This window comes from Ammospiza caudacuta, chromosome 1, assembly GCF_027887145.1.
Source record: "Ammospiza caudacuta isolate bAmmCau1 chromosome 1, bAmmCau1.pri, whole genome shotgun sequence".
Taxonomy (NCBI): Eukaryota; Metazoa; Chordata; class Aves; order Passeriformes; family Passerellidae; genus Ammospiza; species Ammospiza caudacuta.
The window spans coordinates 85,607,164-85,623,996 of NC_080593.1; the positions used below are offsets into that span (position 1 = coordinate 85,607,164).

General features: G+C 39.6%; 1 protein-coding gene across 1 annotated transcript in view; it reads right to left on the bottom strand.

Annotated features, from left to right (window-relative positions):
- Positions 1–16,833, bottom strand: part of COBL (cordon-bleu WH2 repeat protein) — a 156,465-nt gene that overhangs the window by 20,055 nt on the left and 119,577 nt on the right. The window contains exon 10 of the mRNA XM_058808594.1: positions 5,872–6,184. Coding sequence (XP_058664577.1) covers positions 5,872–6,184 — 313 coding nt within the window. The remainder of the gene's footprint in view (positions 1–5,871; positions 6,185–16,833) is intronic.

The window sequence follows — 16,833 nt, forward strand, 5'->3', positions numbered from 1 at the left end:
AGGTAACAAATTCTTCCAAGAGAAAGGGAGGAAATGGGATTATCTCTGTCCAGACCCACAGCACGAACTGATCTCTGGAGGGTTCCCGTTCCCCCACCCCCAGCCCATGTCCTCTACTAGCTGTACGTGAAAAAATATTCCTCTCTCATGGCTACTGAAGCAGACACTCAAGGGAGGGGAAAATCCCTTTCAGACTTTTAGAAGGTATTTTGTCCTTTTGCCACACACAAGCCTGTATTTATTTATATCTGTATAACTACAAAGTTCCCTTCACATTTTAACATACTTTTATTGGACATTTCAATACATTTAAAATATTTTCAGGATAAAAAAAAAACATGTCTGGTATTTTAAAATGCTTTTCCTTTTCTGAGACAGGACAGCAGAACCACTCTTAGGAGTGACCCCCTTTAAAACACTGATTTCAGTTGCTTTTAAAGTTGAGAAACTACATACCTCTGTGAGGTGACAGTCCACATGACAATTTATACCCACATGACAATTCATGCTCATAATCATACTACTATCTTATTTTAATCAAAATGGTTAAATTTATTTCAAGAACAGAGTTTGCAGGAAGAGGAGAACTGCATTCTGATACATGAAATTCTATTTAATACTCAGCCCTCTGAAAAAAGCAGTGGTCCTGGCATGGTCTGTGTGTTCACTACTCTGCCTTGACTCTCTGCCCATCAGCTCTCCTTCCCTAAAACAGGAGAATGCCACCTCCTCGTATCACATGAGCACTGTGCAGAGAAATGAATTAAAGCCTGCATAGCATGTGAATACCAGGGCAATGAGTAACATAAAGAGAGCCAAAGGAAATTAAGTAGTAATTAATTAATTCCAGAAGAGAGTTTGAACTGAGTGAACAGCGGCATATCTGTCTTTTTAACTGAGTGCTGAAACTTAGAAAGAAAATAAAATTGAGTCCCATCCCTGTAACCAGAGACGTTATCATACTGCACAAAAGGGGGGGGAATTGACGTTAAAAGGGGAGAATCTAAGATTACACACAGAGCCTCAATATTGAAGTTACCTAACTTTGAGCACATGAACTAGCATTCCTAATAATATTATTTTAACATAATTTTCAACGTGTAATTATTTATAAAGCTCCAGACAGTAGGTGTGTATATGCTTTATAGGCGTGTAAAATTGTCTGATCCCTGCCCCTAGGAGCTTGCGTGATGACACCACACATGGGATGGGAAAAGAGGGGGTATGGGAGGACAGGGTTGCAACACTGTGAGATCATGAGATGTACTTACTGCTACATAAGCAACATTTCAGCTTCTCTGTGGTTTTCTTGTTACTCATTTAACACTATATATTAAAATTTGGTGAACAGATACATAACACAAAGACATCAACCGTAAGAAAGGATATGAATAAAGAGAACTATGTAGTACAATGTTCAGACTCAGCAGTTAATATTAAAACATTCACAGGCAAACGTTGCATGTAGTCAATTATTTATATGGGTTTAGCCCTTGGCACCTCCAGCTGAGGTCTGGATTCTGCTCCACCAGGCACTGTACAAATGTATCGTGAGATATGATAGCTGTGCTATGGTTTTTGCTGTAAAAAAGCAGTCGGTGTCAGAAGGGGATCTCACAGGCAGAGAGACCAAGATGGTTTAACAGGTTAGAGGCAGAGCTAAGAGTAGGACTAGAATGTTTTGACATTTGTTTTGATATTCTAATTGCTAATTAGTATGTATATTTGGATTACGATTGCTTGAACAAGAATCCCCAAACCTAACCAAACAAAAAGGAGTGCATTTTCAAGTTGCTACCATGAACAGAAAATGAAAACTATAGAGGAAAGACCCCAACTTGGAAACCCTGGAATCCATGTACCTTCTTTGAGAAATTTCTGCTTCTGTGCTCTGGGAACTGAAGTAGATTAGAGCTCTGCTGTGCTGTTGTATTTGTTTGTGCAAAGCCTGTGGTTGGTGTAATTTCTGACCTGGCCACAATCTTACCCTGCCATGTGCAGACAAACATATCCCATGTCATAGACTGTACCCTTAAATGCTCACTAGTTTCCTCACCTTCAGCAGCAGATGAAAACCCTGCTGTGATGTTCTAATGCTATCAGACATTACAGCCACACAGAGACCACCTAGAACATCCAGTAAACAACTCCAGAAACCCTAAGAAAAATTAATTTAAAGTAAAACATACAACTAATTGGAGGAAGCCACATAGCAAAATATTCTTGATCTCTCTGGAGCACAGGCTAACTCTTTGGAGCAAACCTATGTGAGAACTGTGGACTTGATTCTGCTCTTCATTGCCCTTCTTCACAATGGATGGGCAAAATACTACCTGGATGTTTTTAATGGCCCTTCAGACTCCAAATATTCTTTGCTTCCACTTTAAGGGTACTTTTCACAATCTACCAGAGTACAAAACTATTTTAGCACATAGCACTATTAATTCTTAGGAATTTATTTCACTGGCTGAAAATTCCAATTTTTGGTCAGGTTTACAATTTAAAATGGCAACCAAATGTTTCAATTGTTCGTATTAACCTTTTTTTCCCAAGCCTTAGCCAAATTAGTCACTAAATAAAATTTCTGGCTCCAGTAGAGCTCGGACTCAAGGAGAACTCAGTCTTACTGCTGCTAACCCCTACTACATTATAGTAGCAACACATTGTTCTAATTTCTTCATTCTTATCTTCCTTTTAGAATTAAGTTTAGATCACCAGGGTACAAAGTAGAAGATAGAAAGGAATGGGTAAACTCTGTGTAAAATTTTCCTTTATATTTTGCAGCTTATGAAATGCTTAAAACTCTGTATAGCTTGGTATCTGTTGTTCACACAAAGTGCATTTTGACTTGTCTGGGGATTCATGAGGCTGGTTTGGTCCTGAAAGTAGCCCATTCATCAAAGAGCTATGTAGAAGTTCTGAGTTCTCAACACATTTTACAAGTGGGGTAGCAGTTGTTCTGCCAGTGAAAACGGAAATTGATGTTCTCCAAATTTGTCAGTACTCAAAATTGTACTAAGAATAGATTTATGTCTGATTAAAACAAGAATTTAATGCAAAGAGTTTTAAAAAATACCTTTTTCCCTTTCCTCTACACTTAGGAAGTGGTTTTTAAAAACCTAGCAGCTTGAACTCAAAAGGACTTAGAGGAGCAATTTTCAAAGCTGCTTTGTTTACAAAGATAGGTTATGAGTGGAATTGGATTTACCTTCAAATATTACTGGCATATTCCAAGCATAATATTTTAAAGGATATAACTCTCAGCTTCACAGTTGTGTCAAAGTGTTTGCTGACATAAGACTAAAACACATCACAAATCTTAAACTTTTGCTATATTGCTAAGCTGATCTGGAGCAATTTTGCTGTCTCAGAACCAAAAAAATAAATAGTATTTATGAAAAATAACTGCATGCCCCAAACAAAAACCTATTTCAGCCCCAAACCTCTGTTTTCCAGTTACAGATATATTAGATAAATACAGAATATTTAGCATTATAAAATCAAAAAAAAAAAAAAAAAAAAAAAAAGAAAGTTGGAAGCCTAGCACAATCTCTTGCTCCAAGCAGGGTTAACTCCAAAGCCAGAACATGCTGCCCAAGGCTTCACCAGGCTGACATCTGAGAATCTCTGGACATGGAGATTCCTCAACTTCTCTGGGGAACCTCTTCCACTGCTTAACCATTCCCATTTTGAGGCATTCCCTTATATTTAATTTTTATTTCCTTTAGAGAAGCTGGTGACAGTTGCTTCTTGTCCTTTCACACTGCAAGCCTGAGAACCCTGATAGTTTTCCTTCTGTTAGGGAAAGACTGCCACCAGGTCCCTCCTTACCAACACTGCTTTCCCACTGTGAGCAGCCATTCCCCTCACACCTTGTGTGCTCCAGTGCCCCAGCTCTCTCAGTGGCTCTCCAATGGACACTCTCCAGTTTTACAGTCTCTCTCTTGAACTGGGGCCCTGCAGACAGGACACTGCAGCACTGGCCTCTCAGCACCTTCCTGACTGCAATGGGCAGTGCATCACACCACACTTTCAGCTTCCACTCCTTTGGCTCAGCAACACCCCTGCACCCAAGTCCTGATGGACACCTTCTCTGCGCACTCCTCCAAATAGTAAAAATTACGTGGGCTTGTGGGGCAAGGGCAAATCTAAATGTCATGGACAGAATAAGTATCTTTGGCTGGGGTGAAAGATGGAGGGAATACTGACTTTCAAGAGGAAGTGTGTCACAATGACCTGTGGTTAATTCTTCATTTGATTAAAAAAACAGAAAAAGTTCCCCCCAAATTGTAGCTGATTAGTAGTGTTATTACAGGGTTTTGCTTTGATGTCTTTGGTCAACAAAATGCTAACTTCCTCCTCTGCCACTGAACACGCACGTGTGTTTTTCAAACCACTTTAGATCCTGCATTTTGAAGAAAGTTGGGATAGCCTATTTACCTCAAAAGGACCAATCTAAGTCTACTGAAATTAATGGGTTGCTTTTTTGGATCAGGTCTGGAATGTTAATTGCAGTTACCATACCAGCCTATCTAATCCTTCCAATAGAAACTACATCAGGACTTAAGACACTGCAAAAGGAAAAATCACAAGGATAATGTATTCTGGAGCAAATATCTAAGTGAGGCTTTACCTTGTCCCCATTGTTACTGATGGATAAAGAAAAACCCCAAGATCATTCCAGTAGGTTAAATACTGACTTTGGTCTAATTTATGACTAAGTTATCACCCACTGTATGATCCAAGATGAAGTTCTCACTCAGAAATGTGTGGATGGAAATAACTAGGTCATGATACATGCTTTCATGAAGAGGGTACAGATTAGCAGCTGAATGGAGAGAGACCAGAAAGCACAGACTTTGTGTCAACTGAGAATTCAGAGCAATTTCTGGCCCCTGTCCCATGACTCTGCAGCATCACACAGAGCGGATCCCTGTCAGTATTACCAGGCCACCCTCCTTGCTGGAGACACAGCTTCCTATTTGGCCAGCTTGTATTTGCAAAGTCCTATAAATTTCGGGTTCCCTTTGCAGCTCTGCCACTGACTATGTGAGTTTTGGCAAACAAACAGTGTCAGAGTCATTTGTGCTTGAAGGCAGTTTCTAGTTAAACTCCAGGTTCTCGTATTTTCTTGCAAAAACTGCGGAAAAATGTTTGTTAATGGTAAAAAAACAAAAAAAAAAAAAACGAAAAGAAAAGGAGACATGTTGTAAAGACCCCCACCCCAAAGTATAACACCAGAGGAGGTTAGCATTAGGTGAACAGATATATATACATATATATATATATACATATATATATATATATACATATATATATAAATATATATGTGTCTATATATATATATATATATATATATATATATATATGTGTGTGTGTGTGTGTGTCTGTGTATATATATACATATATATATATATATATATATGTATGCAAACATTTCCAAACCAATCTCCAAAGTTCACTGCATACAGTCCTTTTCCACCTGACTTTCAGTGGCTTGAATTTTCCATTATATGACCTGCATGTCACTTTTCCGGATCAATCTATGATAACATTTTTTAAAAACTTCAGGTGCTATCAGAAGTAAAAAATAAACCAAACTGCAACAGAATTATTCATATTCCTTGAAGAAATCAACTTTGGAGGGCAGCGGTCTTTTGCAAGAAATGTAACTGCAAGTTCAAACAAAAAAGTGACCTTTGCCTGTTGCTACAAGTATGTCGCTCGAGGGGATTTGGCAGTGAGCTTTTCACTGGGAGGAGTCACTTGGCATTGGTACTGGTTTATGAAAGAGCAGAAGAAAGTATAAGTTGGTTTTCCTAAATGAGTCCCTAGCAGGAGGACAAGCGCTGGTGGCAAGCAAATGTTTACCTCGCTGGAGCACGGTCAGGTCCCACGCTGTCGCAGTAAGCGTCCTGCACGGGGCCCGTCCCTGTGCCACACACTGCATCTGCCTCAGCTGGCTCCGTGTAGCCATTGACCAGCCTCATGTCCCTCAGCCTCATACTGTCACTCTGTGACTCCAGGGACACAATGTCAGACGGGGAGCTCACGACGCCCGAGTCCTCCGTGGTGTCCTCTGATGCAAAGCAGCTGCTTTCTGATGCCGTTTCTTCCACCTCCGATAGCTCCAGAACCGTGTCATCCACTACATAAACATTATCATGTGTAGACAGCAGGCTCTCTAAATGAAATACAGCAAGGAAAGTTAGCTGGAAGTCATCAGTACATAAATCAGAGAGCGGTCCCTTTGTAATCGGAAAAACCCACACGAAATGCATTAGAAATGTGAGGGAGGGTGCTCAGTATTTGTATATAAGATAAAGATGATTTGAAAAGTGACAAAAATTATGTCCTTTGCTTTTAGAGATGTGGTTTGTTATGCTGGTCCTCTGGGATTTGGGACTTATAAGTTCCAAAGCAAATAAGTTTCCTTAATTCTCTGAAGAAATAATTTTCCAGGGACAGTTTCTTGAGGAATTAGACTGAAGTTTAAACAACACGGTTCAAGAAATCTCTCCTGTTACTCCTTATGGCAACATAATCTCATTATTTCTCTTCTATTCTATACCAAATGGATAACATTTCCAATAAGAAGTCTGTGTACAGGTAAAAATGGGCAGCATTTCCCAGTCAGGACACTTAATTGGTAAACTAGACCCACTGCTGGCCCAGTGGGTGTCACTGATTTTATCACCCTTCAATTTTTCTATTTTTCAAAGCATACAAAATCTCCTAATAAGTGTACAGAAAAGTAGACAGTACTATACTTAAAATATAAACTTTTCCAATGCTTAGTTATTTATAAAGGAGATCAAGGGATATGCCCTTTGCATGTTTAATTCTATTAAAAGCTGCAAATTTTGAGAGGAGATTTGACACAGTATAATTTCTTGTACCCTGTTTCAGTTTGGTTTCTATGAGCTACCCCTTTTTGTGTTTTTTGGTAAAAACACAATTCTAATTTCTATTAAGAAATGCACTCAATTTCATCCTGCAATTATGCCACTAAAGGAGAGCTCCCAACCAGGTCAATAATTTCAGTGACTGAAATTACTGAGTGACGAAACAGAATCAAGCCCAAACACACTTCTCCTGATCAAAAGGAATCAATAAAGACTAATCTAAATGTTTAATTTGCAATTATAAGTGTGCTCCATTCTCTTCTTGAACCTCAGTAAGCAACAGGAAGATTAAACAACAGTTTATGGTCTGATCTTCCAGACACTTGTGGTGGATGTTAATTACATGAGAAGTCCCAGGTCTGCAAGTGTGACTAAGATTAAACATACACTTCACTGTATTTTAGGCTTGGAATTAACAACTTTTTGGAGAACACATGAAGCTATAGCTCAACAAAAATGATCAACAGAAAGAAATACTTCTGAATTCTGCTGTATACACAAAAGTATTTTTTTCAAGTCAGAGAACTGAAAACAACTTTGTCAAAGAACGTCACAGAATTAATTTTGTCAGGCTATAGCTTAGCAGTGAAGCTTTAAGTAAAACCAGAATAAAAATCAAGCCAACATTCTCCTTGACTGAGGTTACAAGATGCCATTAAGTACTGAAATTGATTTCCAACAGTAGAAGCAATAAAATTCAGAGGGTTACAAATCATGATTAAAATTTTAAGTGCTGTCAAGAATTGATATTAATGATGGAAGATGATCCAAAAACTATATTGCAACTTTGGAAGCAATGTTATTTGATTTCTTTGACCTTATTTTCTGTAACATTAGTTCTAGATTCTGGATATAGTCTCAGAGATTGTTCCATTTTAAAATGGTAATTACAAGAACAAAGTATGTGCCACTGAATGGATTTGAGTATGCTAGCCATAGAACTAGAGTTAGCAAAACACCAACATGAAGGATAAATATTAATACTTTGACATTGAATATCAAATAATAAAACCCCACAAAAACTCACTGTGAACAAACAGGTATGTGTATATGGCTTCTTGGCTTTTAGATAAACAAAAAAAATCTCAGTAATAAACATTAGTAAAAGTTACAATATGTTAAAACCAGGACAAAGTAGGATAACAAAGAAATCAATTTATAGAGGGGATGTTGAAGAGTGAAAGCACACAGGAAGATTTCGAGGTAATGCACAATGCAGTATATATACCTTGATGCAAAGAGATCTCTCTGTAATACATGACAAATCTATTGTCACATGGATGCCATAAATGACCTCCACCCTATAGCTGGCATAGCAATTTATAGCCAAGTACCCACTCCCAGATCCTGACATGAGTGGGGCAGCCTTTTCCTCACTCGCTGTCTCTTGCATTTCCTCATCCTCTTCTTGCCTGCCTGCAACTATTTCCTGCATCTTTCTGCTCAAGGATTTAGATCCTTTTGGTCACAGAGCCCTACTTGCCTCATGCAGTAACAACAACACTCAAGTCTCTCCCTGCTCTGCTGCAGGATCCCCAACTCCAGCCCACTGTCCCCACATATTGACAAACAGAAGGAAAACCAATCTCTTGTTATCAGAGTTCATGGGCGAACTGATCCCTGTTACGTCTGGATCTTGGCAGCTGAATCACCCAGGACAGAATAAGAACCTCCTCATTCAACAGCAGTTTTATCCTGAAGCATGGAAATACAAATAGACATCTTTCTACTCAATGATTAAATTCCCAAAGCTTAAGCAAAACTAAAATGTTCCCCTTTCTTCAAACCTATCAGTTTGACAAAGAGCTTCCCTATTTTTTATCTTTACCAAGAAGATTCATAAAATTTTAACACAGCACATGGCACTGAAGAGAGTTATTGGCTGAGGCAAACCATTTCGATTGCCACTACTACTTGTCTGAACATGAAAGCACACACATAAAACATGACTGAGATGGTTCTGTGTCATGTTAACAACCTTGTTTCAGCTAAGAGCAGCATTAAAACACCCCTGTTTCAAATTTGAGCCATTCTTGGATGGATTAAGTAAGAACTATTCTTCCTCCTACATGCTTGATTAAGTCTTCACTGGTGCAAACTGAAGATGGGATGGGCATTATTGGGTAATGACACATGACATGAAGAAAGCCTACCTCAACATTACTGAGTGGTCTTGTCTTCAGGAGACCGAAAATACTTTATAAAGCTTTCTAATTCTACAAGGAGAACAGGATAACATTTAGTAGTAGATGTGCTTCTGCCTTGCAAGTTTTGCATTTTTTTTCTCCACCCCACACTAACACAGTGTGACCACAAGGATGACACTACTGGGGTCTTTTTGTTGGTCAAATAAAGAAAAAAGATCTCAACATTTTCTTCTCTTTCCTCTGTCATAACACTAAGACAAATTGAGGCTCTGATCCCCAGAAACTCATGCAGACATATCCAGGTTAAGAAAGAGTATTCAGCAAGTACTTCAGAATTGAAAGCACAAATTACAACTGTCGCAGATAACATAGTATTGAAAAATTTCTATACAGAAGACTGAGTTTTCAAATATATAACACTTTTCAGTAATGTAACCCTATTCACAGGCATCAGGTGGGGTGTGGTACTGAAAAGCACGTAGAAGTCAGTCCATGGTCTCCAAGCTACTCTAAAATCTCCGTGGGACATCTCACCCCCACATGAAAACGGAGAGAATCCTTCAAAGCCTTGCATTGCTGCTTACCTATATCCTGCTTCAGGCTGCAGACACTGCTAAGCCCACATGAGTGCTGCACCAGGGATCTCCCCAGATTTGCAGCAGCAGGGCTGTCGCTGCACAATTAGGTCAGCCACAAGTTACAAAGGCTTTCTTGCAGAGGGGGATGGACTGGGACGTCTGCTTGCAAAAATTTTGCCCGTGATCACCAAGAGGGGAAGAGGAGAGTAGCTCATCAGTAAGGAATGTGAGCTTCTTGTTTAACACAAAAGAGATCTTGTTGCTTTAATCTCAATAGCCTGTAAGCAATTAGGAAAACACTGAACTTTGAGTTTAGAGGAGTCATATCTGCACTCATGCAGTTTGATATTGCATATGTGTACACATTACTCATCCAGAATGCCAATGATGGGGAGACAGATAAACCTCACCTGGTTTAAATGTGAATCAGCACTTTCAGAAATGAAGATTTAATTCAATATGTGAATATTTTAATGGGTAAAATATTCACTCTGATTACTACTATGAAAATAACCACTATCAAAATTGGATTAGATTAGAATTGGACGTAAGTGTTCAAAACATGCCTATCCCACCTGAACCTCCAAAATCAGTTACCAAAGCCCAAGTCATCACGCTTTCTGAGTACAATGGGCACAGAGTGTAAATCCTAACTGTTCAGGAAGTGCTGTGACCTGGTTTTACAGCACTGCTGATGTTTTGTTATTACATTCAATAAGGACAGACATAAGATGCAACAGTTGATTCCACCCTTACATGATGAGTAACCTGAACTTCACAATCATTTTAGAGATGCAGAGTTTCTCTAAGTTTATCTAACTCTTGCTAACATGTTGGTAATTGTTTTACAATTTCTTTCATCATTTGTTCCACTGCCAAAGAACTTGCTTTTCATGGACTAAAATTGCTTTGCTGTAGTCCAAGTGGTCTATTATAATGAAGTAGTAAAAAATTACCACAAACTTAATGATATTAAAGAATATAAATTCTTATAATGATCCCCAAATTATAACGTAATTCTTTCACTGACAGTACTTAAAACTTCTATCTGGAGAAAGAAACGCTGCTCTAATTATTTGTCCTGGCAGTAAAAAGTTGAGACCATCACAAAAGACCAGTATTAAAATATTGTGCACTTTTTTTCATATGCTTGGAAGAAGGCTGATGGAAGAATCAGGAAAAGATAACATTTGTTACGGCAATTATTCATAGAGATTATGAAAATGAAGAACACAGGATTAGCTTAAGGGTTTTCACACAGGTACAATGTGTTCTTGTTGCATTTTACTCATTTTTCTCATGGATCAAAAACCTGTATATAGAGATAGGTGTTACAGATCACTCAATGAGCAGATAAAGCAGTACACACACTGGGTAGTCTTCTCTCTATCATAATTAAATTTTTAATTCCAGCATATTTGAACCTACATGCATACTTTCTTCTTTTTGAAAAAAATTCAAAGAAACAAAGACAAAATAAATGACCACTGTTATAGTTTAACAATATCATTAGGGGAGCGGGAGAATGGATCAATTCCAAAGCATTCCTCTCCCAACTTCTGGAACTGCCTTGCAGAAAATCAAAAAGAGGCCAGGAAATACTGAGCTGAGGTACCATGCTCTGCAGCCCCAGCCCTCCTCCAAAATGAGGATGTAGAGCAGCCTAATGTTGGCTTAGTTTATTTAGGTCACAGAGTAACAGAACGGTTTCGTTTGGAAAGAACCTCTGGAGGTCACCTAGTTCAACATCCTCCTCAAAGCAAGGCCATCTTCCAGCTTTGACAAAGTAGCTCAGGGCCTTGAACAGCTTAGCTTTGAAAATCTCCAAGCATGAAGACCCAACAGCCTCTCTGGAAAAAATAATGAATCATTCCCTGGGCAGCATCTAATGCTTCTCCCACTTAAGAACATTATTTTAATGTCAAACTAAAAAAATTCTAGCTGCAACTTGTCACTGTTGCAGTCTTATTATCTTTTTGCAGTGAATCTCAGAGAAGAGTCTTTCTCAGTCTTTCCTCTTCCTTTAGATGCAGGACAGCATTCAAACTCTCCTTCCCCTCCCTTCTGCAGGGGAGAGCTGAACATGCCCTGTTGCCTCAGCACCGTAATGCACATCCTTGATGCTTTGTGCCAGACTCTGCTGCCTCTGCTCTGGTGTGTCAGTATCTTGTTGCACAGAACTCAAAACTGGACTCACTTTTGGACAATGGACTCAAATGTGGCTTCATGGTAGCCAAGTAAAGGGGAATAATCATTTCCTGTGATCTGCTGGCTGTGCTCTTCTAGTGCAAGCCAGGCTGTGGTTAGTGCTTCATCACTGCAAGGGCACATTGCTGACTCACACAGCCCTGCATGCGACTTCCCGTCTCACATAATGAGATATTTTCACTCTCCTTCCTAGTCCTATGCCCCATCCTCATGTTTTCCAATAGGCTCTTTAATTGAAGTCATTCTTACTGCAAACCCTGCAAACAAAAGTAAATCCATTCCTTTACATGCTAGCCAATAACAAAAAATAAAAGACTCACAAAGGACATGTGTCACCAAACATTTCATCAGAAAGGTACAAATGGAGTGTCATTAGTTACACCCTGTGAATCTGCAGCATTTCCTCAGTCAGTCCCAAACTAATGACAGTTACCTACGTCTACCCTCCTATGGCTGAAAAAGAAATGAAATGTGGACTCATTTAACCTGTCTTATGAATTTGAGGTAGTTAAGCACTTCCCTTGGGGTTAAAATTGTCTGTTGTTAGTTGATAACACAACAGAAAAGTATTGTAACTTTCACAAAAGCTCTTTTGGCAGTGGAGTTTCCTACACCAAAGGCAATACAAGATAGGATCAAGCCAGGGAACGAGAAATGAAGAGTGTTCCAGTCCCTCCATTGTTTTTTCCATGTACAAGCAGCTGTGAAGATCTATGCACTAATGTTTGCTTTTCCTTTCAAACATATACTGAAAATGATCCTGAAGCCTCTCTCTCAAAACAACACAACCTAAAATGTCTGCTGGCTCTTGAAAGTCTCAGAGGAATCTACCCCTGCAAGTAAACGTCTGCTACCCTCTCTCCTTTCAGACCCTTATTTTTACCACCTGCCAAACAAGCAAAGAAAAATTTCTGAACTAATGCAGCACAGATTTTCAGACAGGGGAAAATCAACATATTGGACTTTATTATTCCTATTTCTTTCCCACAATCCTTTCTTCAGTGACTGAAAAAGACTCCCTGACCCCTGCAAAGCCCATTTGATCTAGAATGCTGCTGCTATTGCTGAACTGCTTTTCATCCTCTCTGTTTTGGCACCCTCTTGAACCCACTAGCTCCTTGCTTTTATAAGAGCCTTGTTTGGACTCTCTGACAACTCTACATCATAGCCAGTAACTAGCCTTCCTTATTCAAAGGGATCAGATGTCATAAAAGCGACACAAAGAGTAAAATGCTCTTTGACAGAAAAAGGATTGTGTGTCAAAGTAGATCTTTCCTTGATTAACCAGAGAACATTGTCACTTGGCCTTGTGAAGGGCAGATTTTAGAAAATGAACCAGTAGTGTGAGTTGCTCATTTCCTTTTATACACAATGAAGTATGATGGGAAAAGTTTCACAACAGTTCCTGGTGTTCATTTTCTGAGGTTAACAGCAAACTAGAATGATTCACAAGGTGATTTCAGGGCTCTGGATGGTCCCTTACTTCAGATGAGGAGAGGGCAGGGTGCCTAATCTGCGCAGTTCCAAAAGACTACAAACAAGCAGGCAATGTAGGTTAGAGGAGGAAGATAACACATAAATATATTTAAGAGCGGTTATTGATAACTTCGAACTTGCACTTTCATAAATCACCATGTGTAACCCTGGCGACATGCTGTGTTAAATAACAGGGCTCTTTGGGGGTGTTTGCAGGACAGGAAAATCTAGCTCTAAAACCAGAGACTGCCCAGTAAATGAGCCTGGTGAAGAAATAACCCACTCTCCCCATTTTGCAGGGAATTATTAGTCTTAAGTGATAGATTTGGGCAATCCGCATCCTTTTCAGAGGCGGTTGGCTTTCACTCAGGCACACTGCAGCATCTAAACGAACAGACTGTGAAGGTGATTTTCATGAGCCACCTTAGAGAACACACTCTATAAAATTGCTTGAAAAGCATATGCAATGTAATGATTAAAAGCAGAGATAATTAGTGTACCTGTGCAATAAAACAATGTTTTATTAGGTGATTTTTAAGACCACAGAAAAAGGCTATTTGCCCAACTTCTCTTTTTAAACGTCACTAATTTTTTCCCCTTGTGCACTCTGCATCAATTAATTATCTTCCTTAGTTTGTTAACAATTCCATAAAATCTCTACTGCAATTTTACATTTATAGCATTATCCACAGGACAAAAACATAAAACAATTTTGCATTGTAATTATCCTTTTCTTCCCCAGCAACTGGCTGCCAGCAAACTCAGCAAAGAAGAGACACAAAAACCCAACCCTAAACCAAGCACACATACACATATGTACAGGCACCCTTGTGAGATTTAAGAGCACTTTCCAGAACTCTACTCCCAGTTGTGTATTTATTTCTTAAATAAAAGTGATTAAAAGTTAGGAAGGGTGAAAGAGAATCAGGTCAATCTGTAATAATCTATTACTGAAACCATTAGGTATTACACACATACAAATAAAAAATTTTGAACAGCTGCCTTCTTATTTTAGGGACAAAGTATACTTGTCTTGGGAACAGAAGCATTTCTACTGGGAACTGCTGCACATCTGAGAAAAAATCTTCTTATCAACGCAGACTTACTGGCAGTAATGGCAACAAATACTGGTTTTTCTTAATACTGAAAGCTAATAGTGAACTACAGGCTGGAGTGATGATTAACGAAATGGGATTTCATCACTCTTTCAGAACCCTCCAGTTCCCCCATCAGTGCATGCATCATTTTTCCTTCCATCTCTTTCTCTTTTTATAGGATAGTAACTTAGCATAATCTGAAGTCAGACAGAGCCCTGAGAAAATTTTGCGAACAAACCACCTAACTTACAATTAAAATGGCATAAAACAGCTCCATTTAATTGGCCAAAACATACTTCAGCCAAACCACCAACAATGTAAATACCTACACAGATTTTCAACAGCTAGCTCCAAATTTAGATATGAAAACATTTTCATACACCTCCATAGTTTAAAGGCACAAAACTCTACTCTGACCTCTTCTGATGTACATAAACTGACTCTTCTTGGACCTCCTGATCAGTGGAAAACGTGCTTCTGCCTCCAAGAGGCTTTTCAATAAACTTGGGCTGCTGGTTTACTTTGGCAATTATATTTCCAGAAATAATTTAACCTAGAAGACCGTGTTTATTTTCTGAGTTATAACACATTTTACTGCACATACACACTGGATTACTCTGCTATCATACTTCTCAGAGCTGTAAGACATCCAATTATGTCAGTAAAAGCATAAACCTAGTGAGAAACTACTTTGAGTATGTGAACACTTCTTGTCACTAAAACAGTCTGCCTTCTGAAGCTGCCCAGTAAAGAAAAAAATATTCTAGTAGGGAAGAAAACCAAGGGTTGGAGTACACATAGGATCTCCCTGAAATTCTTGTGTGAGACCCTCTATAAGGGCATTGTACCATTTTCAAAGGATATTTCCTAGGCCCTTTGAAGACCAGACTCCTGTGCTGTGATGAGGGCAAACCAAGAGCAGTGAGGCCAGGACAGTGCATGCCAATCACACTCTCCACTTAAAACACTGACAGGCACCCCTGGATCTAAACTAGCAGGAAACAGGCACACACATGCTGCAGAGGACCACCAGGGCAATTGGTTCTATGGAATTATAGCAAGAGACAGACTTCTTTTTCAGTGATACAGACACAGCCAAGAAATCACAGCAAAGGGCAAGAATCAAATGCAGGGAGGGTACGGTCAGTCCAGAGGAGGGCAATGGAGATGATCAGAGGGCTGGAGCACCTCTCCAGAGGAGACAGTCTGAAAGAGCTGGATTTGTTCAGCCTGGAGCAGAGAAGGCTCCGGGGAGACCTCAGAGCATGTTCCAGATCCTTGAAGAGGGGCCTTCCAAAAGAGCTGGAGAAGGATTTTTCAAAAGGGCGTGTAGTGATAGGACAAGGGGGAATGACTTTAAACTGGAAGAGGGTGGTTTAGACTAGACATTGTGAAGAAATTCTTCTTTTTGACAATGCAACAGGTTGTCCAGAGAAGCTATGGATGCCCCATCCCTGGAAGCATTCAATGTCAGGTGGGATGAGGCTTTGAGCAACCTGGTCCGATGGAATGTATCCCCGTCCATGCAGGGGTGTTAGACTACAGATGATCTGTAAGGTCCCTTCCAATCCAAACCACTTCATGATTTTTGATACTATGATGTCCACACACTATCCATGAAGTTATCTTTTCCAGCAGTGCACACTGAAGCTCTCCCTGGGAGCCTGGTAAGAAGGGGAATACTGGACAAGTAGAGAACAAAGCGCTCACAGAAGAGCACTGCTGTCATGCCACCACTCCTCTTTGGCAGCAGATGGACTACATCAGATTATTTCAGACATAAGTAGAGATAGAAATACTTAAGTCAGAGCTGAATTTGGCCTGCTCTTCCACAGTCCTCGTGTGAAGTCAATTATCTCATCAATCATGCTTTGCCCTGGGGCTCTCCTTCCCCATTAACTTGAAGAAATGCAAACATGCAAGAGTGGTAACTGGATGTTACGCTTTGTACTGATTTGTGGATAGCAAAACGTTAATGGCAGTGCCATCTCTGGTGAACAATAGCCTGATGCAAGAAATGGGTCATCATCTGAACACCCACTTGGAAAACATCTTCCCCTTTCATATTACGTGCTGTTAGTATCAGCTCTTGCTTCCACTGCAGCAGTTGGGTTCTGCCCCCAACTTCAACAGCAGCAGGATCAGACCTTTCACTGATTAAAATGCAAAGCTGCAGATATCTCCTGCATGGGATGAATCCCCACAGGGAAAATTGGTCTGCATTTTTATTCATGTGAAGAATTTTAAGGCTTTCATTTATACAGTTCATTCAATAATAATGTGCATGCTGTATAATGGGGTACCTGATTAAGCATGCTTAAGTGCTTTGCTGGAGCAGGGCCATTTCTAGAATCTGAAGGTTTGCTATGATCATACGCTCAAAATAGGCAAGCTAGTTTGGGGAATTTCTCACCTGAGTCAA